At 40.4% G+C, this 25,797-nt stretch overlaps 1 protein-coding gene across 10 annotated transcripts in view; it reads right to left on the reverse strand.

Moving 5' to 3' along the window:
• The window catches only part of ltbp1 (latent transforming growth factor beta binding protein 1), a 208,993-nt gene that overhangs the window by 119,449 nt on the left and 63,747 nt on the right, over positions 1-25,797 (reverse strand). For all 10 annotated transcript variants that reach the window (XM_044215118.1, XM_044215115.1, XM_044215114.1 and 7 more), the window contains one exon: positions 23,745-23,912. In XM_044215118.1, the coding sequence (XP_044071053.1) occupies positions 23,745-23,912 (168 nt within the window). The remainder of the gene's footprint in view (positions 1-23,744; positions 23,913-25,797) is intronic.

Consider the following 25,797-nt stretch of genomic DNA (forward strand, 5'->3'; position numbering starts at 1 on the left):
CTTTGCTCATTCATACTCAAAGCTTAATAAAACCAGTCCACTCATCCTCTCTAAAAAGATAAGGTTTTAGCGGTCTACAACACTATACGAGGCCTATTCAAACGTAAAATAAATCTACAACACCACAGGCAGTGACACAGACAGTTGCCGAGATGCGTTAAACATGGAGCTAAACAACAGATTAATCTAACATTCTGAAGGATTTCTTCATAACCAAAATTTAAGTCACTCGCCAACTGTTGTCAGTGCTCAGTCTGCCTCAGTCTGCCACTACTACACTAAGCCTAGCTTAGTGTAGTAGTGGTCTTAGTGGCTTAGTAGCCGGCGCTCCGCTTAAGACTACCACTGAGAATTCTCGACTTTGATTGGCTGGAAGGTGTGGATTAACTTTTAATAACCGGACAGTTTAACCGGACATCTATAAGGTGTTTCCATCGAGCAGTTTTTATGCGCATCTTCAATTTGCACATAGAAAAACCCTGAGTGGAAATGCCAGAAATTAAAATAAAAACTTGAAATATGAGAAAAAAACTTTTTACGCTTGGCTGAAGTGGAAAAGTGTATAGATAAAAGCAAAAGGTGAGTGCAATGGAAAAAGACTTAGTGAATAAATCAAGATGTACATGAACAATCCAACTTAAATGTCCACTGGACGATGAGGAGACAACATTCCTCAAATATGTACATGAAACAAACAGAAATGTCATATTTTCATCATGTTTCCCACATGGTTTTGCATTGTTTGAGCTTTGACTGGTGCTCTTTTAATGACGTCATCTGTTGTATCCTCTTCTTCGGTTTAATGGCACCAAACGTGCATTCATTCCCTATTAAACTGTGGTAATGACAGCAACAGTGAGACTTAGCTAAAGAGCTTGGAGCTAAGATTATTTGTCTAACCACCACCAACAACCAAAAAAAAGATAAATAGCTCAGTGAAAATTTTTTATTTCAAAACAGGCACCTCTCTCCTCCTCTCCCTCTCCATCTGTACGCATTCTTAAACCATCAATGCATGTTACCAACTCTACATCTTCTCTCTCCCGTAGTTTTGTGCTTTTTCGTCCCCTCTCTCCTCTCTCCTTCTGTCGCTTTCAGCAGGTATTTCTGCCTCCGGTAGAGTCTGGATATCTGATTGCAAGGCGCCTTCCGTTCCTGCTCAACACCCACTACTACAATTATTATTTACTGTCTTATTACTATTATTATCATTATTATTCCTATCATTATTATTACTATTATTATTTTATTAATATTAATATTATTACCACTACCATTACTATTATTTAAAATCTCAATGTGGAATTTGCATTGTTTAACTGTATGTTCCCCCTCCCCAACCCAACATGGTCGAGGCACATGACCGCCCACCTTGAGCCTAAGTTCTGTTCAAGGTTTCTGCATGTTAAAAGGAAGTTTTTCCCTGCTACTGTCGCCAAGTGCTTGTTCTTGGTGGGAACTGTTGGGTCTCTGTAAATATTATAAAGAGTATGGTCTAGACCTGCTCTATATGAAAAGTGCAATGAGATAACTTCTGTTATTAATTGGTGCTATATAAATAAAATAAATAAATAGTTGCATGAAATGAATCTGGATGTCCAAATCAACTAACAGTAGGAGGAGGAAAGAGAGGACATAGGATATAGCGATAGCTGCGGTGAAGCTGGTAGCCTGCGTCTGATGGACAGATGCAGGGAACAGGAGAGAGGACATGCAATTAAAACTAGACAGAAACGAAAGAAATGAAGAGAAGTCACAGATAGGGAAAGAGAGACAACAGTAGAGAGATAATGTGTCTGTGTGTGTCTGTGACAGAGGGAGGGGGAGAGAGTGTGTGACAGAGAGCGCCACGTAGCATTATATCCACTGGAAAGACAATTTTAATATTGTGAAGAAGGATGCAGCGCTATTGAGAACAATCAATAAAATTTCTATTTCTCTCCTAATTTCAAAACTTGGCTTGTGATCCCCTTCCTGATTAGCGAGTTGTTGCTTAGTAACGCAAACAAACAGCAGGAATTCTGAGGCCCAGGAACTATATTTGTTGATAATTTAAACAGAAAAGCGAGATCGGAATTAGTTGAGGGACTGATGATAGAATAACTTATATTTTTAATTAATTCCATGATTGTAATGGATGACGTGGGGGCTATGAGGGTGGTTTGCCTCCACAGTACAACTCAGGTATTATCCTTTACTTAAATGCTGCAGTTCCCACAGACATGAACACACCATATGATAGCACAACAGGTGTCAGTTACATACACACAGAACCGGCTGTGCTTGGTTTATCCCCTCTGGTTGAAAGATATGGGATTATTTTTCTATCTTTATTAAAGAACATCTTCTTTTAATTTGAGAGCATGAATTATTGATTTCAGTTCAGATTATGTAATACTTTCCCTCAGATTTCCTGCACTCCAGCTTCAGCCCCTCTCAGGCTGCTTCTGTGCGCTTGCGAAACGTCTACTCTCAGATTTCTCCTCCGCTCTCAGATTTTTTTGTGCAATAACCCTGTCAAAATCCCCCAACCAATAGAATGCCAGGTGTAGTGTTGACAAATGAAATAATCCCTGTATCGTTGCAGTTCCCTTCTCCATCAGATGTGACCGATTTAACCCATTTTTTAGCCAAACAAAACAAAAGGTAAGCAGGTAACTGTTAACCACCGTAGCAGAAGCATCCTGAGCACAAGGAGAAGGGCTGAAGCTGGAGTGCAGGACGTTTGTGCAAGCAACAATATATCTAGGTGCAAACACACAGTTTAAGCAGAAGCAGAGCAAATCAAAGTGCAAGCAGGGGCTATTTGAGTGTGAGGGCAGGGTTTTGAGGGAAAGCATTACAAAATCTGAACTGAAATCAATAAGTCATGCTGTCAAATTAAAAGAACACACTCTTGAATAAAGATAGGAAAATAATCCCATAGAAAGAGTGCTGCAAACAGCAGTGTGCTGCTTATGTAAGAAGCCAGAGTGAAGAGAGGGATACAGTGAATTCACTGTTCTGTAGTCAAAAGAGGTTAACACAAAGTGCAAAGGAGGTGATAATATACATACACATGTTGCCGAAAATACTGGTACCCTTGTACATTTATTAAGTTAAAACTGGGAGAAGTACATGGTACCCATCATTCTTTACTTCACATTGAATATAACTGGAACTTTCTGCTTTTTATTTACATGTTAACATATTATTTTAAATAATAAAACAAATGAAAATGGCATGGCCATAAATATTGGTACCCTTCACTTAATACTTTGTAGCACAGCGTTTCAGGGCAATAACTGTAATCATGCACTTTCTGTAACTCTTAATAAGGATTCTACACTACTCCACTGGTAGTTTGGCCCACTCTTCTTGAGCACACTGCTCCAGTTCTCTCAGGTTTGATGGGTGCCGTCTCCCAACTGCAAGTTCTAGCTCTTTCCACAGATGTTCATTGAGATTCAGATCAGGACTCATAGCAGACCACTTCAGAATATTGTGAATTTCTTCTTCTCACCCATTCTTGGGTGCTTTTTGATATATGTTTGGGGTCATTATCCTGCTAGAAGATCAACCTAAATCACAGATTTCTGACACTGTGCTGTATGTTTCACTCCAAAATGCTTTGATAGTCTTCTGATTTCATTGTGCCTTACACAGATGCCTGAAGATGCCCCCAAAACATCACTGAGCCTCCTCCATGTTGCACGTTAGGCATGGTTTTCTTTTCTTTGAAGGCTTCAATTTTTCTTCCGTGAACATAGGGTTGATGTGATTTACCAAAAAGTTCTAATTTTGTTTCATCTGTCCAAAGTACATTCTCCCCGAAGGACTGTGGCTTGTCAAAATGCATTTTGGCAACGTCCAGTCTGGCTTCTAAGTGGCTTCCCTCTTAGAAGTGTCTCCCTTTTCTTCAGACAGTGACGGATGGTGCAACTTGAAACTATTGTACCTTAAATTTGAAGATCAGCTTGGATCTGCATTGAAGTTTTCCTTGGTTCTTTCTCAACCATTCAAGCAATGCTTCTGTTCAATATCGGGCCAATGTTCCTCTTTTACAGTCCCATGAGCCTTAAACTTCTTAATGATATTGGCAACAATGGTCACAGGAACATCAAGCACTTTGGAGATGATCTTGCAACCTTTACACTGACCATACTTAGCTATTACCTTTTTTCTAATCTCTTCAGACCACTCTCTGCTTTTTCTTCTGTATGTGGAAAAAACACCAGAAACACTGGAATCTGGGCAATAACAAACATATCTAAGTACTGTTCCATTGCCTGTTTGAATTCTGTAATAAATTCTGAATTAAAAACAAGATTCCAGACACACAGACAAAACAAGATACATGGTTCAAAGCCTTATTTGATTTCTCTTTATTTAATTTCGCCTCTCTTCTTAACTTTTCATTCCAAAGAAACTCAGACCTCACAAAGTCTGATGAGAAATGGCACAAATCTTTTAACAGGAAAGAGATTTTATGATTCATATGCAAAAACTCTAGCCTTGTACAGCAGCCGTTACCCTACAGTCATCTATCACAGGTTGCAACATATTTTTATCTTGCTGCCCAAACCATCTACCCCCGGCCATCACTTCATCATCATAGGATCAAAGTTAACCAACGTTGAACTTCAGCACTTCAACACTCAGCTGTGGTGGTAACCACTTGGTTTTCTCACCTATCTAATCACAGCGTTGCCAAAAATGTGATTTTCTGGAATCAAACCACTGAAACAAATGTCCATGTACTCTACAGTCTAAAGTGAAAATGATTGCTACATCATTGTTACACCTTGCAAGTGTTTCCACACAGTCTAACTGAAAACGCATTTAATCATACTGTTTTGTAGTCAAAAATGTCAATGTGATTGTCAAATGTATTGTTAATAGTTTGTTTTATTATTAAAAGGAGAAAAAAAGTCGTTGGGGAACTATCAGAAATGCTCCTTTTCATCACATCGGGCTGGAGGGGTGTGTCGTGTCTGTGTTTGATTGACAACAGCTGGCAGGCTGCCAGAGTGCCGGTATTACACCGTAGAGAACACAAAGTAAACAAATTTGCTCTGCAGCCTACATGTCGTGGGCAGACAGCGTTTTGTTAGTGGTATTGAAGAGTAATGACCACACCAGCATCTAACAAGATACAAGATAGATTTATTGCTCATTTTACAACACAGGGTTGTATAATGAGATTTTGATTGTATTTCCCTTTATGATACTCATAAAAACAAATGTTATGTACAAACATTATATACAGTAAATTAGTGATGCCGTTAGTCAGACGGAGTTCCATGAGTGTAGTTTGATGTGCTTCTCAGAGACATGGCTACACCAGAATATCCCGGATCATAGCGTTTCCATCAACAGCTTTCAGACTGTTCGGGCCGACAGGGATCACACCGGGAGCGATAAGCGGAAAAGACGGCGGGCTAGCTGTTCTAGTCAACAACAGATGGTGTAACCCTGGTCACGTTGCTATCAAGCAGAGTATCTGTAGCCCGGACATTGAACTGTTAGCTGTAGGACTCCGGCCATATTATCTGCCACGTGAATTCTCACATGCCATTGTTGTGGCTGTTTACATCCCCCCCTCTGCTAACCCGGCATCGGCATGCAACGCCATTCACGCCGCCATAGCACAACTCCAGACTCAAAACCCGAGTGCACTCATATTAATCTCAGGTGACTTCAACCATGTCAGTGTTTCAACAACACTGACTAATTTCACCCAGTATGTGAGTTGTCCTACTAGAGAGGAGAGGACACTGGACCTGCTGTATGCTAACGTTAAGGATGCAGACCACAACCTGGTTTACCTCAAACCCTGCTATGTGCCTCTGGTTTAAAAGGCAGCCGCTACCACAAGGACAGTGAGTAGATGGTCAGAGGATGCCTATGAGACACTTCAGGGATGTTTTGAGGTGACAAACTGGGATGCACTCTGTGAGCCTCATGGAGAGGACCATGACGGGCTTAGTGAGTGCATCACTGGCTACATTAACCTCTGTGTGGACTGCAATGTCCCAACTAAGATGATCCATTGTTATCCACATCCTGAACGCCAAGAGGAGGGCCTTTATTGATGGTAATAGGGAGGAGGTGAGGCCAATCCAGGCTAACCTGAAGGTGAAGATCAGGGAGGCCAAGGAGAAGTACAGGAGGAAGCTGGAGCAGAAACTCCAGCTGAACAACATGAGAGAGGTCTGGAGCAGCATGAAGAGCATCACTGGCTTCAGACCGACTGGCAGCAGAGGAGTCGAAGGCAGCTTGGACAGGGCCAACAAACTTAATCTGTTCTTTAACACATTCAACACACCGGCTCCTGCTCATCCCCCCTCTAACTCAGCTGCTGTCAGCCCTCAGACTCCTCTGAGTCCTCCTCCATCTTCCTGGAAGAGTCCTACTCCCCCCCTCAACTGGCTATCAGGCTAACGGCCCTCTTCAGACCGATGACTCCCCCCCTCCCCCGCCAGTAACCTCTGCTGTGTGCCTGACTGCTGACCAGGTCAGAGGACAGCTGATGAACACTCAAACAATGCTGCAGGCCCCGATAGAGTTAGCCCCAGGGTGCTAAAAGCCTGTGCCCCCCAGCTATGTGGAGTCCTTCAACATGTCTTCAACCTGAGCCTGAGTCTTCAAAGGGTCCTTATTCTGTGGAAAACATCTTGCTTCATTCCTGTGCCGAAGACGCCGCGTCCAGGGGGTGCTGTATGGAGGTATGTGGACCCAAAAGCAGATGACGAGGAAGCAGTCTCAGGGAAAAGTAGCCGGATGACTACCGTGTTTATTGTGGGGTGGTATGCAGGCAAGAACAGGCAGAGGTGAGCAGACAGGTAATGAGCAGACAAAAGGCAGATAAGTACCAGATAGCATGGGTGAAAGCAGGGGAGTGAGTCCAAGGTGGGAACACAGTTTACAGGGGAGCATGCAAAATCCAAAAATCCAAAATCCAAGAATCCAGAATCCAAAATCCAAACAAGGACCACAGGAGAACAAAGAATCCAATATAAACTCACTAGATACGCTTGGCAGCAACAACACCATGTGTACAACGATGATCCGACACAGAACAAAGAAAAGACCAAGACTAAATACCCTAGGGGAGGTGAGATAACAAGAAACAGGTGCCAACAATCAAGGGAGGACCAACAATCAAAACTGGAGGGAAAACACAGACAGGAAGTAAAAACACAAGACACACAAGGGAAGGAGACTACTACAAAATAAACCAGGAAGTGATACACCTAAACTACCACACCTCCCACATAATGAAGGCCCTGGAGAGACTGTAGCTGGGACAGCTTCGCCCTATGGTCAAACCTGTCGTGGACACCCTTCAGATAGCCTACCAGCCTTGGCTGGGAGTTGAGGACGCTATCATCTTCCTGCTGAACGGCATCTACACCCACCTGGACAAGCCGGCAAGCACGCTGAGGATCATGTTTTTTAACTTCTCACCAGTGGCACCAGTGACCCCGGTTTCCATCCAGGGGGTCATTGTGGACATTGTAGAGGATGACAAGTACCCGGGAGTACACATGGACTATAAACTGGACTGGGCTAAGAACACTCAAGCTCTGTACAGGAAGGGCCAGAGCCATCTCTATTTTCTGAGGAGGCTAAGGTCCTTCAACATCTGCAGGACAATGCTGAAGATGGGGGTGGAGCTGGACTCTCTGTCAGTGGTGTCAGAGAGGAGGATGCTGGCCAAACTACATGCCGTCTTGGACAGTGTCTCCCACCCAGTCCATGATGTGCTATTCAAACAAAGGAGTACCTTCAGCGAAAAACTAATCCTCCCAAAATGCACCACAGAGCCCCACAGGAAGTCATTCCTGTCTGTGGCCATCAAACCCTTTAACTCCTCCCTCTAACATCACTGCAATACTTGAAATATTGTGCAATATTCTCTGTTTAATATTCCTGTGCAATATGCTCTGTTTTCTGTTTAATATTCCTTATTTATTGATATTTATTCATACTTATATTACTGCTGTACAATATCCACCATCTAATAATCTGGTTAATCTGCTACACTTAACTTGACAGTACTCATTATTGCACTATTAGTTATTACTTATAAATAATATAAGTAATAACTAATAGTGCAATAATGAGTACTGTCAGTGTATGATACTTTACATACTTATCAACCTGTAAATCCACTTTTATACTTACACTTATTTTAGCTTTTATACTTATATCCACTTTGTACTTGATTTAACTTAGCTGTATTATAGTGTATTATATTTTGATTTGCTTAGTACTTCTATTCCTGTGTGCATTGACATGATAGTGAGCAGCTGTAACGAAAGAGTTTCCCCTCAGGGATCAATAAAGTATTTCTGATTCTGATTCTGATAAGTCATAGAAATAAAAACTATTTTACATGGTGGAGTGCTGAAGATGAATTTAGTAGTCTCACAGCCTGAGGAAAGAAGCTTCTCTGCAGTCTGGTGGTATGACAGTGGATACTTCTGTATCTCTTGCCTGATGGCAGCAGGGTGAACAGGCTGTGGCTGTGGTGAGTATTGTCTTTTAGTATCCTTTGGGCTCTGCGCAGGCATCTCACCTCACCGATATCACTGATGCTCAGTAGGTTGGTACCAATGATCTTCTCAGCAGTTTTAATCACCTGCTGCAGAGCCCTCCTGTCCTGGGCCTCACACATCCCATGCCAGTTTGTGATGTTTCCAATCAGGATGCTTTCTATTGCACCTCTGTAAAAATTAACAAGAACTTGGCATGGGAATGTTGCTTTCTTAAGTTTCCTTAAGAAATACAGCCGTATCTGAGCTTTCTTGCCCAAGGTGGAGATGTGTGATGTCCATGCCAGGTTCGCTGTGATGCTGATTCCCAGGAACCTAAAACTGTTCACCTGCTCCACCTCAGCTCCATTGATGTAGACAGGGGTGTGAGTCTTTGCCTCCTTCTTTCTAAAATCAACGATCAGCTCCTTGGTTTTGCTGACGTTGAGCAGTAGGTTGTTCTCTGTGCACCACTCTGTAAGATTGTTGATTTCCTCCCGATATGAATTCTGATTGTTGTTTGAAATCTGGCCAATGATGGTGGTGTCATCCGCAAACTTCATTGCAGAGTTGTCTCCATATCGGTGGACTGCAAAGGAGATTGTGCTGAATGCTGAGCTGAAGTCAACAAACAACATTCTGATGTAGGTGTTGTTATTTTCAAGATGTTTGAAGACTGAGTGGAGGGCAGTGGAGATGGCATCCTCTGTGGATCTGTTGGTTCTGAAAGCAAACTGGTGAGGGTCCAGGCTGTCTGGGATGTTGTTCTTTATGTGCTGGAGAACCAGTTTCTCAAAGCACTTCATCAGAAGTGACATTTGCAGGTACATTTACATGCTGTTTAATGCGCTGCAGTTGAGCAGCTAATTATAATTAGCTATGGTAAATGGTAAATGGACTGTACTTATATAGCGCCTTCCTAGTCTTTTCTGACTACTCAAAGCGCTTCAATTACATATGACATTCACCCCATTCACACACATTCATACACTGATGGCAGGTACCATCAGTTCAAAGAAAGTAAATCATTCACACACACTCACACACCGAAGGCACAGCCCTCGGGAGCAATTTGGGGTTTAGTGTCTTGCCCACCGACCTTCCGATTGGTGGACGACCTGCTCTACCACTAAGCCACAGTCGCTATCTAGCCTGAAAACTGACGTTAACAGTGCACTTTTACCCAGTGAATGTTTGTTTGGTGATTCGTTCAACAAGCTAAGATACAGGACAAGACCTGTGTTCATGTTTGGAAGTTAGATATGGAGACTTTAGCAGGAAAGCTAATGTGGGTTGCTGTTCAAAGTCTGTGGTTCTTGTGTTGTGTAGCAGGCGGCTGTCTGGCTTAGTGTGACCGCCTGCTCTGCTTATGATAGAATGCTGACGTTGCTGCTTTAAGCAAGATTTGATTTGCTGTATCGAAATAAGGTCTCCATCTACGTAGATGGATACCAGAACGTTATAGTGTCAAATTAATGCAAAACTAGGCTGTGCCATATTGAAATATATAAATATACATTTCTCCCTTTTGTTTTGATTTTTTTCCTCAAAGAACAACACATGACACATGTTTTATAGAGCAGATATGTGTGATTTAGCAGATGTTACAAAACCTGAATGTTTTGTATTTGGATTAGGATTTGTGTTACGGGGCAGGAAGAAGAATTTACCTTCTTTTTAAACCGGGTTGCACTCAGAAGCTTTCCTGGCGGTGACGGCACATTAATCTGCCACCTGTAGCACTCACGGATCAATAGACTATGCTAGCGGGCCCTAAGCCCTCAGGGAAAGATGCAGCTAGTTTTCTGTCCGGTGTCTACCGCGGGCCCCTACGCAGCCACCCTGGCTCACTGGCCTCGTCCCTAGCTTGAGGCAACTTATGAGCACTGAGGCTTGCAGATGCAGGAAGGGGAGAGGGGCAGAGGAGGGATTCTACCCACTGGCCTGACAGAGAGAGACTCCCAAAGGCGCGCCCTTGGCGATAACCCTTTTATTCGCCTGTTACGGGGCTTCTGCCAGTGGGGGAGCACTCCTGCAAGCCCACAAACCTGCCCTGGTCACTCCATCTCAAGAACCCCATCAGAATTTATACCCCTAACCAATTGACTCCTAACAGTTATGAGGCTTCACTGGATCTGAACACCTGGTTGGTCCGAGGAGGGGTCCCTACTCTCAATCCCTAAGGTGCATGGTGTGTGTGCATGTGCCTAAGCTAAATCAGTGGTGTTGCCATAGTGTGGATTGCACTGAAGCTTACCTCTCGGGGGCAGCGACGTGGTGTCCTTCTTGGAGAACCCTGTCTCTATATACCTTTGTGAGCTCTCTCTCTCAGGAATAACTAGTCATGCAACATTACGTTTTATAGGATTTTATTCACTCAGTATCACTGGGTTCTAATGTCAATATAAATGAAAAAATAAAAAGGTGGAGAACTGGTCTGGCTCTGTTTTCACATGCCTTTAATTTAAGGCCTATTTATTTAAAGGGAGTATGGGCTTTGGTTGACTTTTATCCTTTTAATCTTACATAGTCGCTTTAATATGGCTTCAATTTATTTTAAATTTAGCAAATGGTTGACACTGTGTACTGGCAAACCCTTTGGCTTTGTACTGCTCCTAAACCGACAGAGCCCTAGAAGGGAATTAACGGTAGGTGGGTAATCTCACCAAGGTATTGCCAGCAAACAGCTCTCACCAGTTTCAGAAAGTTGCCAAAATAGGGCTTATTTATTTAAAAGGAGTCAGCTATAGTTATTTGAATAAAGTTCCAATTAATATAAAATTTTGTATCGGCTGACAGTGTTAGCACAACCTCGGTTTTGTGCTGCTCCTAAATCGACAGAGCCCTAGAAGAGAATTAACGGTAGGTGGTTAACTCGCCGAGGTTTTGCGAACAAACTGTTTTCACCAGATTCAGAAAGATTCAGAAATATACTGCTATAATAACCATGCGTTTTTGAAGTTGAAGCCTCTGTGGCTGTGTTTGTGTTACTGTAACAGGAAGTCCCCTGTGCTGTGGCTCAGAGAGTGAGCCACATGCTCAGGAAACACCGCTTTATATAGCCACCTCCGCTAAGATTCTTAAAATAGCATGGGGAGAGTACAGCATGGGGAAGCCCCTAATATTCCAAACTCATTAGGGGCTTTACATGGGGAAAACACCTAATTTTCTAACTCAGAGCTGACACATTTTTAAAAATCAAAAGTATCTAAAGCATTAAAGACAATGCATTTATCATACTTCACAAATACATAAATACAGCAAGGATAAATGTAAAGATAAATGGTGATAAGTAAAAGTAAATGTAAAGTCAAATAGTAAAAGAAATGAATGATTCAAAGTACAAAGTTTTAAAGGTTGAAATGATGATTGTTAAAATAAAACAAAATGATTTATGACAAGTCAAGTAACAAATCTTTTAAATGTTTAAAGGATTAGATGATCAAAGATTAAAGGATAACATAGGTGAATGAAAGTATAAAAATTAAATAATGAATCTTGTAAATGTTTAAATGATCAAGTAAATGAAAACAAAAATAAATGTTAATAAATCCTTTAACTTTAAATGATAAACAGATTTAAAATGACAAAATGTTTACTCTAAGTGATAAAGATTAAAAGATTAAATGATAATATTAAAAAAATGAAGATAATCATGACAACTGAATCTGACAATGTTGACAGGTGTTAATACTAACAGCTGTAACACACACACATAGAATGAAGGAAATGTGTTTCCACACAACCAGCCATCTTGTAACAGCTGTCATACTGTCTGTGTAAAACGACAACACCTCTGCCATTTAGTTTTTCACACCTTCTGCTCTTGTGGTTTTCAGACCACTGTCCTCCCTTTTTCTTGTTCTGCCTAAGTAGGACCATGTCTGTGACAGGGCTTAAATGACAAATGAATACAACAATAATTGCATAATATTTCCCTCCTTTCAACACCCTCTTGGAATTTTGTTTACTATTTGTATACCACCATAAAACTACCATCATAAGTAACAATAGTATCTGAGCCATTGCTTATCACTGACACAGACAAAAAAAATGCCATTTAATTACAGTTGGACTAACATGTTGGAATGACCACATTCAAGGCAGCAATTGCAAGGTCAAATATTGTGGTTCTAATTTCCTATTAGGCATTTAATGACCAATCAGTGTCATAAGCCTCTTCTAAAACACAATGAGGAGTAAAGGAAGCTGGCATGCGTGTCAAGTCCGCAACCTGAGTCAAATGCAATATTCATGCCAATTTTACTAACTTCAGGAAACGACCACTTACCCACTCTCATATTTTGTTTATATAATATTTTCAAAATAAAAGCAAAAGAAAAAACTGAAACAATGTGAGTGCTATTTCCTGCATTTATAAACATTTATATCAATCTAACAAATAACACAATATGAAATTGATTATTGTGCTCTCCATAATAATAGTTAACTGTGCTTTCCATCCATAATAATGGTAGTCAAACTAAACTATAGGAATTCTATGTAAACTACTAGATTAATAATGCACTAACCCTACTTGAGACTTGATACTCAATTATAATGATGTCATATTTGCATCTGTACTACAAAGGGCACTGTCCTTTACTATAAAGATCCTTATCTTTGATTGACTTTCAGTTCTAGCATTATTTTAGGAGAATAATAATATGCACTTCTGCATTGCGTGCTGTCTACAGCCTTGCCATACGCAACACAAACTCAAAATAGTTACCTGAGGAACTGGGAAACAGTTTCAGCTTGTTGCTTTGTGGCTGCTGCAAAAAATGACACATACTGTATATGCAGGAGTCATTGTATACGAGGAGAATGCCAAACTACTTTCCTTTGAATAAAGTGCTACACCTCTTTCTCTTTTAAGCCTCCCTGCCTTCCCTTCCTCACTCAACTCACCTCCAAAACCAAAATCTATTTGTTTTATTCCAACCGTAAATGGTTTGATGTCTGGACTGCGACTGACACAAATGAGCTGGCAGCTACAGGCGTCTTTAATAAAGGAAGCATGAGCTGAGGGCCAGAAAGCTCAGCACTTGGCAAACCACTACACTCACCTAGGAGAAAATATGCCAAAGGGAGCTAGAAAAACACCACTTAAATCCACTCTCCAGGGGCTGCGGCAGGCCAAATGGGATACACATAAAACAGGACAAAGTAATCGTCATAAGTGGTATCAAGTCATTCTCTCAATATTTCCCACTATCACCAAAGTATCATCGATTGGCAAAGTAGTTTTCACTCTGTCTTTGCCATGAACTAGATTTTCTTCACCATCTGCTGATTTTTCTTAACTTTTTTATGTCAGGGGAAACAATAAGAAAAAACAAACTTTTTACACATGCATGTGACAACAAAAAATATTTTCCAATACGATTGTCGAGAAAAGAAAAGACAAAAACAGGAATATGTCTCGGAAAACATATGCACTTCATCAGTGGATGAAATGGTAAACTTGATGCATTTTCCCTTTGGTTTGGTTTCTTTTCACACACAAAAAATTAATGTCAGCACCCAAATTTGTGCTAATCCGTATGTTGGTGTGGTGCTAGAGGAAGTCAGAGGATCACCAAAGTCTTTAAGCTTCATCCTCTAGGGACCATGAATGTCTGCAAAATTTGATAGCAATCCATCAAGATATTTCAGTCTCAACCAAAGTGGTGGACCAACTGACCAACATTGCCTCCCTAGAGCCACATCACTGGCGTGCCTAAAAATTCCTAGTCACACATTTTCATGCAAAACAGCTCCGAGCACTTGGGGCTGCATGGACTGAAGGCTCCAATATCAGGAAAAAAACATGGAAAAAAAGAGCTTGGCTGTCTAGACCTTACTGTTATTGGGTAGGTTCTTTTGTTTCAGCTCATACAAAACCATATTTTTGGCTTTACAAAACAAGATGATGAAAGAGAGGCACCAATAACGGGTCTTTTTTTTTATAGCGGAGAGTCTTCCCTACAGGTGCTGCAGAATGTTTGACAGCTCTGGAGAAAGTTATGCTGGAGATCATTTACAGACAGTCCTTTGCTGCTTAATTTCAGTATGTTTAAACCCATGTACAACTGTTGTGCAATGTAATTGGTCCAAACAGCTGATCTGCCATGTAATACTGGCTACATCATTTATTCGACAAACATGTTTCTATCACCTATTCGTGGCATAAACTCTTTATCGACAAAGTGGGAAAAAATACCTCAAGCGAGTGTAAAAACATTTATAGCAATATTGTGGAAATGTTGTTGAATTTTGTTGCTTCCATCCTGCTTTCTAGATAATTCACATAAAAATGCTTGGATGGAAACATGGCTTTGTGTTTCCCTGTTGCATATTAACTTAAATAAAACAAAATCCTTCTACATGAATTAACTGTCTTGATCTTGTTATGGATCTGTCAGGTCACATCAAATGGCATTTTAAGAATCCTCATGCCCCACTTGTTAGCACAAGTTTTGTGTCGCTTAATGATACTTTAAGAATGAAATAAGTAATATTCATATTAGAACTATTATAGATTGTATGCAGTCTATGAGAACTATCTGTAATATAAGATGAATGTAATCAGCCTCTGATTGACAAGTCACCAACGAACACACAACACTTATTCTGTTAACAGAACAAACCTTCATAGTGCAAAATCTGACAGATCTCTCCCATCAAACAAAAAATGAAAGGTTTCTATAAAATGTCATGTTGTTGATCCAACATCTAAACCAATTTGCTTTTATGTAGCAAATTAAAGGTTTGAATGCATTAAATTGATCATCAAATTATCTTCATTCTGGTAAGAGGAAGGAGCAGATTTACACTCACTTCGGCTATCAGAATTAAATCAGCGTTCATATTAAATAACAGTAATTAATTAATTAATTAATTAATAATCAATTTAGTCTCGACCTGAAGTTGCTACAAAGTTCTTGTCTCAGGACAGTGACCGGAATATTTCATACACATAAACACACACTAACCAAGTTCTTTATAAATGTTTATGTTTATTAAACTAAGTACACAGACAATAAACTACTGACTACAACTAATAACTAGACACACAAATGAACAGATAAATGCAATCATGAATGAATATTAACACAGTGATGAATAATTAATAATTGGATGAGTGAATGACCATTTGACACCAGATGATGCAGTGAATGGTTAATAATTACCAGTGAATTGAACTAGGCACCGTTCAGCAAGTTTTAGAAAGTCAAGGGAGATTACTATTAGGAATTATTAATCACCTGAAGTAATTTAGCTATCCTACCTATGTTGATGGGAAATCCTAATTTTTATCTACATTTCCTAATTGTTCTTATTAAGCAAAAACATCAAACCCCAATATCACAGGAAAAGTACCTGTTGTTTCACCGAAGTTTTGGCTAGGCATGGCAGGCTTTGCCCTGTAGAGGAGAAGAGAAGAGAAGCAGTGCCATTTCTCTGGGGCACTTGGTGCGATCGGTTCCGAATGAAACTCCCAGAGTTCCTTGTTTCCGGATGCGCTGTCAGTCACTTTGATTCGAGTCGGGTCTCTTCTTCCATAATCAGGCTGATAATGTTCGGTTGTGATGGCAACGCGGTGTAAGCGTCTACCAGCTGTTGACTGAGTTTAAAGTTTGTTATGGTCCTTGTTAGGACTCAGGTGCTGCAGCACAGTAGAGCAGGCTTCCTTAACCTGGTAGCAGCAATTTAGGACCACTAATAAAAGTTTCTTTGTTTAAGATTTAAGTCTTTGAGTCTCTTTCACTCCATCTCTCTCTATCTCTCTGTTTATCCTTCTCTGTACCACGTGGCTGGTGGCCTGCCGTAAATCAAGAGATTATCATTCAACTTTCCATTAGTGACCTCCTGTGAAAACAAGGTGTGGGGAAGTTCTTCTCTTGAGTTCTTCTCTTGAGTCTTCAACAAGTCTTCCTAGGGCTCATTTCATGACACAGAGGCCATGAGTGTCATGGTTTTGGGGTTTTGTCCTGTTATTTCCTGTTTTATTTTGTAATATTCTCCCTCCCTCTTGTGTCTGGTAGTTTTGCTTCCTGTCTTTGATTGCTTTCATTGTTTTCACCTGTGTCAGTTGGTTCCACCTGTGTCTCGTTGTCTCCCCTACCTGAGTGTATTTAGTCTGTGTCCTTCCTTTGTTCTGCGTCAGATCGTCATTGCTCCTTTGTCAAGCTCCCTGGTTTGTTGTTTCTTTGATTCTTTGTTTCCCCTGTACTTGCCTGTTAATGGATTTTTTTTTTTGCATTTTGCCTGTCCATCATTGAATTAGTTTCTTCTGTTCGGGACTGCTTACCTGCTGTGAGCTATTGTTGCCTGCCTTCTCCTGTGTAAGCTTTTTGATAATAAATAGCTATCTGCACCAGCTCTACCTGCTAGTCTGCGTTTTGTTGAGGGATGCAACTCCATATTTTGCACTTGCACAAAAAGTTTGGCTTTACTTTACTTTTGTGCAGCTAAAAAAGCACCAGGAAAACATGAAGCTTGTTGCAAGAGAGGAGTGAATGACAGGAAAACAATGTTTTTGTGGGAAGGGCGGGGGGTTGGCAATGGAGCTACTAACTACAACCATAAGATATTTTCAATGAATTCAAGACTGCAATATTTCCTTCAACAATGTAGTTGAGTTAAAGTCTCATAAATTGAACATCTCAAGTAACAGTCCTAAATAGGGCTGCACAATATGGTAAAAAAAAATCATATTGCGGTTATTTTGACATTACAATTGTGATATGATTCACGATTAGTGGGAATGATCACATTACAATTTTAATTTTCACTAAAAAAACTATTAAAATCATGATGATCTGACATTTGTTGGGGTCTGTACCAAACAAACATGTTTTCTTACATCTAGAGAACAAGATTTGTAGGCCAGGGTATCGCTGCAGCACTAAAGTATTTCATTATATTGCTGTTTTATCACACATTTTATCTTGATCAAAAAATTGCTGCTTGGCTATATCGTGATTTCTATAATATTCCGATTAATTGTGCAGCCCTAGTCCTAAAAGTACAGTAAAACATTTCAGTGACTTTAAACTTCAGTCGTCTACAAATGTTGCTTTACATTTACCATTATATAACTATAAACAATCTGACTGAAAAAGACATGGCTTAGAGACAATCAGACTGATAGATGAAGAACTGGGCTGATGTCCCAGGGAGAATTTTTCTGCTGATTAGCTGGTGAAACATATAACCAGACTACATTTGGTGATATACTTATTTCAAGTAAGTAATATAGTACCACTTGTAAAATATTATAGTACCATTTGTAAAATATTTTCATAATACTGCTCTATCCTGCATTTATGCACACACTTTATATCCTGCACTTGCTTATTGCACTTCTGGTTAGACCTAAACTGCATTTTGTTGCCTTATACTTGTACATGTGTAATGACAATAAAGTTGAATCTAATCTAATAATTACTCCACAATACAAGACAATCTAAAATTACAAAACATGTTCATACTTTCTACCATCCGGTCTGGACTGCAAATAAGCTTTCAGGTTCCCAGTTCCTTGGCTTAGGTCCACACCCTATCACACAGACGAGAAAAACGGAGGAAGGAAGGGAAGAAAGACTGAGGGCAGGGGAGGAATGAAGCAAGCCTGGACAGGCACACAAGACTGAAGCCCTATTTCTCCACCGTCAGTCAGATCCAGGTGCAAGGTGAATCTGCTATATTCTCTGAAGATCAAAATATCAAAAGCAGGATGGAAGAGTAATAAATGCTGTTTTACTGTTCTGTATTTCTGACAGATACAACCTATAGATGAACCCAAAATAAACAAGCCACCATTACTGCAGTGGCACCTCACATATAAACCAGCTAAACACTGTAATGTGAATTATTCACTTCCTAAGAACTTTTGCCAAGAAATCTGTCCAACAGATTCAGTAAAACCTTTTACATGTTGAAAATATAGTCATCAAATGCCATTAAAATTATAATCAAAATGTAAACTTTACAAACTTTAGTCCAGTTTTAATAGACAGATATTTTCTGTTCTGTGCTGGTACAGTGGCTTGCAAAAGTATTCATACCCCTAGAACTTTTTCACATATTGTCACGTCACAACCACAAATTTAAATACATTTTCTTAGCATTTTATGTGAATGAGCAACACAAAATGGCACACAAGTGTGAAGTGGAAGGAAATATTTAACAAGATTTCCAAATTTTTTAAAAATAAAAAACTTAAAAGTGCAGCGTGCAAAAGTATTCAGCCCCCCTAAGTCAATACTTTGTGGAACCGCCTTTTGCTGCAATTACAGCTTCAAGTCTTTTGGGTTATGTCTCCACCAGCTTTGCACCTACAGACTGAAATTTTTGCCCATTCTTCCTGGCAAAACAGTTCAAGCTCTGTCAGATTTGATGGAGACCGTTTGTGAACTGCAGTTTTCAGATCTTGCCACAGATTCTCAATTGGATTTAGGTCCGGACTTTGACTGGGCCATTCTAACACATGAATATGTTTTGCTTTAAACCATTGCATTGTCGCTTTGGCTTTATGTTTAGGATCGCTGTCCTGCTGGAAAGTTAACCTCCGCCCCAGTCTCAAGTCTTTTGCAGACTCCAACAGGTTTTCTTCCAAGATTGCCCAGTATTAAGCTCCATCCATCTTCCCATCGGCTCTGACCAGCTTCCGTGTTCCAGCTGAAGAAAAGCACTCCCACAGCATGATGCTGCCACCACCGTGTTTGACTGTGGAGATGGTGTGTTCAGAGTGATGTGCAGTGTTAGTTTTCCTCCATTTGTAGTGTTTTGCTTTTAGGCCAAAAAGTTCAATTTTGGTCTCATCAGAGCAGAGCACATTCTGCCACATGTATGCTGTGTCCTCCAAATGACTTCTAGCGAACTGTAAACGAGACTTCTTATGGATGGTTTTCAACACTGGCTTTCTTCTTGCCACTCTTCCATAAAGACCAGAATTGTGTAGTGCATGACTAATAGTTGTCCTGTGAACAGATTCCCCCACCTGAGCTGTGGATCTCTGCAGCTCTTCTTGTTCGTTCTGTAAGTTTTGGTGGACGGCCATGTCTGGGTAGGTTTGCAGTTGTGCCATACTCTTTCCATTTCCAGATGATGCCTTGAACAGTGCTCCTTGAGATGTTCAACGCTTGGGAAATCTTTTTATATCCAAGCCCCGCTTTAAACTTCACCACAACTTTTTCCTCTGACCTGTTTGGTGTGCTCCTTTGACTTCATTTTGTGGTTTGCTCCCCAACACTCTCTTAACAAACTTCTGTGGCCTTCACAGCACAGCTGCATTTATATTGAGACAAGATTACACACAGGTGGACTCTTTTTAGTCATTAGGTAAACATTCAATCTTTCCAAAATCATCAGGCAACTTCTAAAAGCAATTGGTTGCATTCAAGAAAAAAGGGGGCTGAATACTTTTGCACGCTGCACTTTTCAGTTTTGTAATTTTTTGTAATATGTGTGGACCCCCACTAATATGGGCAGGTGACGAAATTTATGTTACGACTCCTACAAGTGATTTTCCAGGTTAAAAACTTCTTAAGGTTCAGTCAAAGGTGGCGAAAAGTTAAGAACTCATTATCTAGTATTTATTCCTTTTTTAAATCTTTGAATTTCTTTTAAAATGTTTCCAAGTTCAATTTGTATTTTAATGTTTTATGCCATATTTCCTTTTGTTAGGCCTCACCACGTGGGGAACAAAGGAAGGCCTGTTTGGGAAAGTTGAAGCCTCGACCAAAGGGCTTGTATGTGAAAGGGAAAAGCCTGAACCAGTAGAAAGAGTGCCAAATCTTCTCAAGTCTGTTAATTCACACCTGAGTGTGAGATTAACTTGAATCCAAACCCTGGATTCTTACTGGATGAGCTGTCACAGGAGCGCAGGGAGCCCGGATGACATCATCATTCCTATAAACTCACAGCACACCAGTCATCCTCCGCCTTTCCACAGCAACTCCGTTGCTACAGGGGGTGATATGAAATCAACTTTTAACTTAATACTCTAGGTGAAGGTCTGTACTCGCTGGATGAGAAACTGACTGTTAGTGTTTGCTAAACACATTTTTGGATCCTGAACGAGATTGTTATATTCCACATAACAGTCTCTTACCTGCAGAAGGAAGATTTACCATTTTCTTCACTGAGAGGAGGATAACCCCGCTTCCTCCTCATTAAAGTCGACTGCCGTTTCCCTCCACTGCTGCCCGAAGGAATAGTTTTGCCGTAGAACCCACCAACAGCGCTGTGCCCCGGCCCCTGTCAGCATCCAGGCCAGAGAGGACTCCGCTGGATAATCCAAATGGACTGACGCATTAAATCGCTATCAAAAGCGATCTCAAGAAGCGGCTTGTGTCTGAGCAGAGATAGGGTTTATAACTGTGTTCTTTCACCAAAGCTTCATTGTTGTGATTTTTGCTTTGCATATTGTGGGAAATAACGGACGCCCAGAATTGCTGTGTTTTTCATGCCTAGCACGTTCCATTTTGTATTGGTACTACGCCGCTGGGCCGTTTACTTGTATTAGTTTTAGCCACTGTGGAAGCTAGTAACTGCTTTAGAAGACCAAAGTCCAGTAACACGGCTGCTGAATGTAAGTTCGCTGCCGGATTCCTATAATATATAATAAAAGGACAGCTATTGTGTCTTACCACGGTATTTGAGATTTCTTGTACTTTACTTTGTAAAAGTAAAGTTTTATCTCCTATTACTCTCTTCCCATTTTGTTTGAGTTTTGCAGGCCTGTCCGCCATTTTGGAACGGTGAGTGACGACCACTGACGTGGTCCGGCTGCCATCTTCTTCACTCCCCCCTTTCCGTTGTCTCACACACACAAACACACACACGCTACATGCTTGCTGATTGTTGTATGGTTATTGTGTTTAGAGTAGATGATAGTGATTTGTTGGCTGAAGTTATTGATCGGTGCTAAAGTTAAATTATATTGTACTTTTTAAAGAGCAGTTGCCTGTGGTTACTCTGTATATGTCTCAGTACAGCTGAGTAACTGCTAACACAACAGCTGGTTGTGACGGTCAGTGCTCGGATTCACCGGTCACTGTACACCTTATTCATGTAAGATAGCACTTTAAATATCGGCATTTCAAGTGGACAGCCACCTTTTGAGACTGTTTTTCATATTTGGTTATTGGTCCCTGATCCCAGGGTGGTGTGCCGTAATCATTAATCCTTATTTATTATATACAATATTTTTGTAATAATTTATTAATATTCATAAATACCGTTGATATTTGCTAATAACCAAACCTGCCCTACCAGATCCCAATACTGTGTCGTGTTTTAAAGCATTATATGAAAGGCCTTTTAATTGCCTTTGTGTATGGAATGGGCTATACAAATAAACTTGTCTTGCTTGCATACATGGACTTTGAAAGTCTAACAGAGCTTTAGTCAGCCTTGCTGGCAATATATCTCTGTACATTGTGTTTAGTACTAATTAGCAAATGTTAGCATGCTAACATGGTAAACTAAGATGGTGAAGATAGTAAACATTATACCTGCTTAAAATCAGCATGTTAGCATACTGATTTTTGGCTCAAAGCACTGCTGTGTCCAACTACAGCCTCACAGAGCCGCTACCATGGCTGTAGACCCTTAGTCTTGTTTGGGTTATGTGCCAGGTGAGCAACTTTCATTGTAAAGAATCTTTCCATAATACATCCATGTTATAGCTGAGCTAAATTCCAGGTTTTGACGGAAGGATGTCATCGCTGAATTACTCTGTTAAGAACAAACAGTTACACTCAATTCTGTTGCATGACTGATGGCAAACCATGCCAAAGGTCTCTTTCATTGCCGTTTTTATTCTGCCAGTGAAAAAGTAAACAAAATTGAATTATCAAGAGAATAGCTTTGTCCATTTTGGGCTCTCCAGTGTGACCACCTTCTCAGAGGTCATCATGGTAAAGACATTTGGTTATTGGTCCTTGGCTCAAATTTGTATGTCAAAGTTCATAAATCTTGATCTTGAAGCAAAATGTATTTAACTGCCACGAGTGAACCCAGATATCAATACAAATTCATTCCAGTTAACAGAAGAAAACCATCCCTCCAGGTCATCCAGAGTTAACAGTGCAGTGTTTTTTTCTGTTTGAGCTGGTGTTACTCCAGGTATACTGATTTGTTCGACTAAGTCAGACAGGAATTCATCTTGTTCCGCTCTTCCCATGTTTCTGCATGTGTCAGAGCCGAAGACACTGATCTGCTCCTTGTAAGAACTGAGGCAGGTTCAGACACAGCTTGCCGGGTCTGTGCAACACATTAAAGAACACCCACGTCATGCACTCTATTACACAGAAGCTGTTTCATGATATGGTTGAGGTTGCAAACTTATTGTATAAACTCAATTCAAGGACATTTACACTACACTTTTGATTTACAGGTATCAAGATGGATACATTAGTTAATCAAATAGTGTATACTCTGCCGACTCTTTGTGCACATAACATTCAAGCAAACTGATAACCAAGATACAAGTCCATTAATCTCCTATAGAGCTCAAGATGAGGATTACTCTGAAGTCAACAAGTTTGTTAGCCAACAATAACTGACTAACATTTCTATCCAAGTTCTTTTTCCAACTTATTTAACACCTTTGGGAATACACATCTCAAATAAAATGTCTGGAAATGGCTGAATTCATCATCAGTCTTACCCAAAGTCAGATGACAATATCAATGTCTGTGGGTTCGTCACTACAAGTGACTCCATTCCTTTTACACAGTCATTAGATCCATTGTTAATATAAAAATATTGACTAATGCAGCTTTAAAGTTTTATGTGATAAATTGGCATAATAGCAGCACCCTAGACATAAGGTCAGATTGTCTATTGCACTTTGAATGATGTTAGAAAATAAGCATGGGCTGCCTGGTGTTTCCAGATCACAGTAGATAAGAAACACATGCAAACAGTTTGGGGGTTTTTTCAGCTGATTTTCACTACAGATCTTTGTAGCACTAGAATTTTACACCAGTGTACTATCCTGTACACCAGACATCAGAACAGCCAGTTCTGATTCATTTAGGCTAAATGCTTTGCTAGGGTTGAGGGAACGGTTTTGATGTCAACAAATGTGTTTTCCATCAACAGCTTTTATATCACGCTAGAAGTACCACCCATAGAGAGCAGAGTGTGTGTGTGTGTGTGTGTGTGCGTAAGTCAGTGCTGATTTGTCCTGAAACTAAGTAAGCAACAAAACTCTGGATCACTTACCTACTCTGAAGTTGGGTGCTGTTAGGGTGTCTGTAGCATGACCATTCTCACTGATGATGGTGGTGGTATTTCCCAGCTCACAGTTGTTGTGACATCTGCCTCCTATGCAGGTTAATTTGCAGATGGTTGGTGTGAAGACCACCTTGATCCTTCCTGTATGGTTGCCCACTGCCGCCGAAAACATGGCACAAACCGAGAGGAGGGGGAGGGAGAGCAGACGAACTTTAGTTATTCTTTGATCCATTGAAAAATGTTAAATCACTTTCAAGTTCAAGCACGTCACGATCAACTGATGAGGCTCCAGTCAAAACAACGTCAAAAAATCTACTATGTAATTTTCAATTTTGAAAAACTTGTTATGTGTCTCCTCCCTGCACTTATATACTTTCAACTACCCCTCTCTATCTGTTTCTCCTCCTCTTCCACTGCTCCTAAATCCAGTGGCGCCTCTGAAACGTGAGCAGGAATAAAGAGAAAAATCTGGGAGAGAGAGAAGTCAGCAAACAAAACTCTGGGATGTCTTCCAATTCTTCATTATAAGTCTCTGAGAGGTGGATATTGGCTTATGAGCATTCCAAGCTTTATTCCAAAACAGACAAACAGCAAGCATGCCACCTTCAGCTCCTGTGCCTGCTTTCCTTGCTCTCTGGTTTTCTCCTCATTCTTTCTTTCTTCTTAGTTTTTACTGTTGAGGTTTAGCAAACTATGCTTAGGAAATTTAGCACCTCAAATAAAGAAAAAGAGCTCCAAATATCCTTTCACACTGAGAAAAGGAAGAAGTGGGAGTAGCCTTTAAGAAGTACTGCAAGACAAAAGCTTATCTACCCGTCTACCCATTCGCCGCATTCTTCCCCACCCTCATAAAACCCAGCCCTCAGTACAGACTGACAGGAAGAAGAGATGTGTAGAGTAAAAAATAAGATACTGCATCCCATCTCAAAGTACCTGACATATTTAATCTTTCTACCCTACAGTACAACAATATCTTACATACATCTCTTCAGGTACATTTAGCTTTTTCCCGCTAATTCTTCCAACTTAATTCACTTCTCTCGATCTTTTAACATCTCTTCTCTGTGTGGTGGTTCTTGGCATCCCTGTGTCAGGTCCAAACCCCTGTCTCCAGTGCTCAGTGCTTTGTCTGTGGCTGTCAGCTGTTCACACCAGAGAGTGCAGACGCATGGAGTAAAGCCAAGCAGCCGAAGGAATGTTTTCTAAACCTGAGAGGCAGGAAAAACCACTGGATAAGACGTCCGGGCTACCTAAACATTTGCTAATAGGTGCAAAAATGAACTATTAAAGAGGGACCTAATATGATGTAGTGGTTACAACCAAATGCCAATGGAAAGGTGGTTTTAGAAATACTGCCAGGACCATATATGGACGTCCAAGATTTGAAGTCTAAACATGGTTTGCCCAATTCCCTTTGGTGGGAAGATTATTTCCAAAAATGAAATACGAAGGAAAAGAGGTAAGGTAACTCTGAATGAGGAACGTGAGTGCTGAGTTTCTCGCTTCTTTAAAGGAACAATCCATGAGCCAAATGTGAATAAAAAGGTTCCAAACCAACAGAACTGGAAACTGCTTACTCACAAATTGACTGCCAGATTGTTTGGAAGGCCTACATTAGAGAACTAAATTAAAGTTATTAATGTTTACTGATGCTGTTAAAGTTTTATTTACATTACTCATTTTTGTAAACATTGTGGTCTAACTAGCTTATATTTTCTATTATATTAACTGAAAAACAAATAGCTGATTTGGCCTTGACTAGCAGATCTTTAATCAGGTTAACCCTGACCCGAGATCCCCCCACTTTTAACCTAACCCTGGCCCTGCCCCAATACTAAGCCCTGACTATCAAAATTCAATCAGATACAAACATTTTTGAAAATAGGGTTGACACACCAAACTGAATCCAAAGGACTAGCTCTGACAACGACTGGTTGATGTGTTGCCCTGTTGAAGGGGTCTTCTGTTAAAAATTTTATTTGACACACTGATAAGACTATAGCCAACCACTGACATGCACTTACATTCTGTGCCTCTGTGA

This window comes from Siniperca chuatsi, linkage group LG11, assembly GCF_020085105.1.
Source record: "Siniperca chuatsi isolate FFG_IHB_CAS linkage group LG11, ASM2008510v1, whole genome shotgun sequence".
Classification (NCBI taxonomy): domain Eukaryota; kingdom Metazoa; phylum Chordata; class Actinopteri; order Centrarchiformes; family Sinipercidae; genus Siniperca; species Siniperca chuatsi.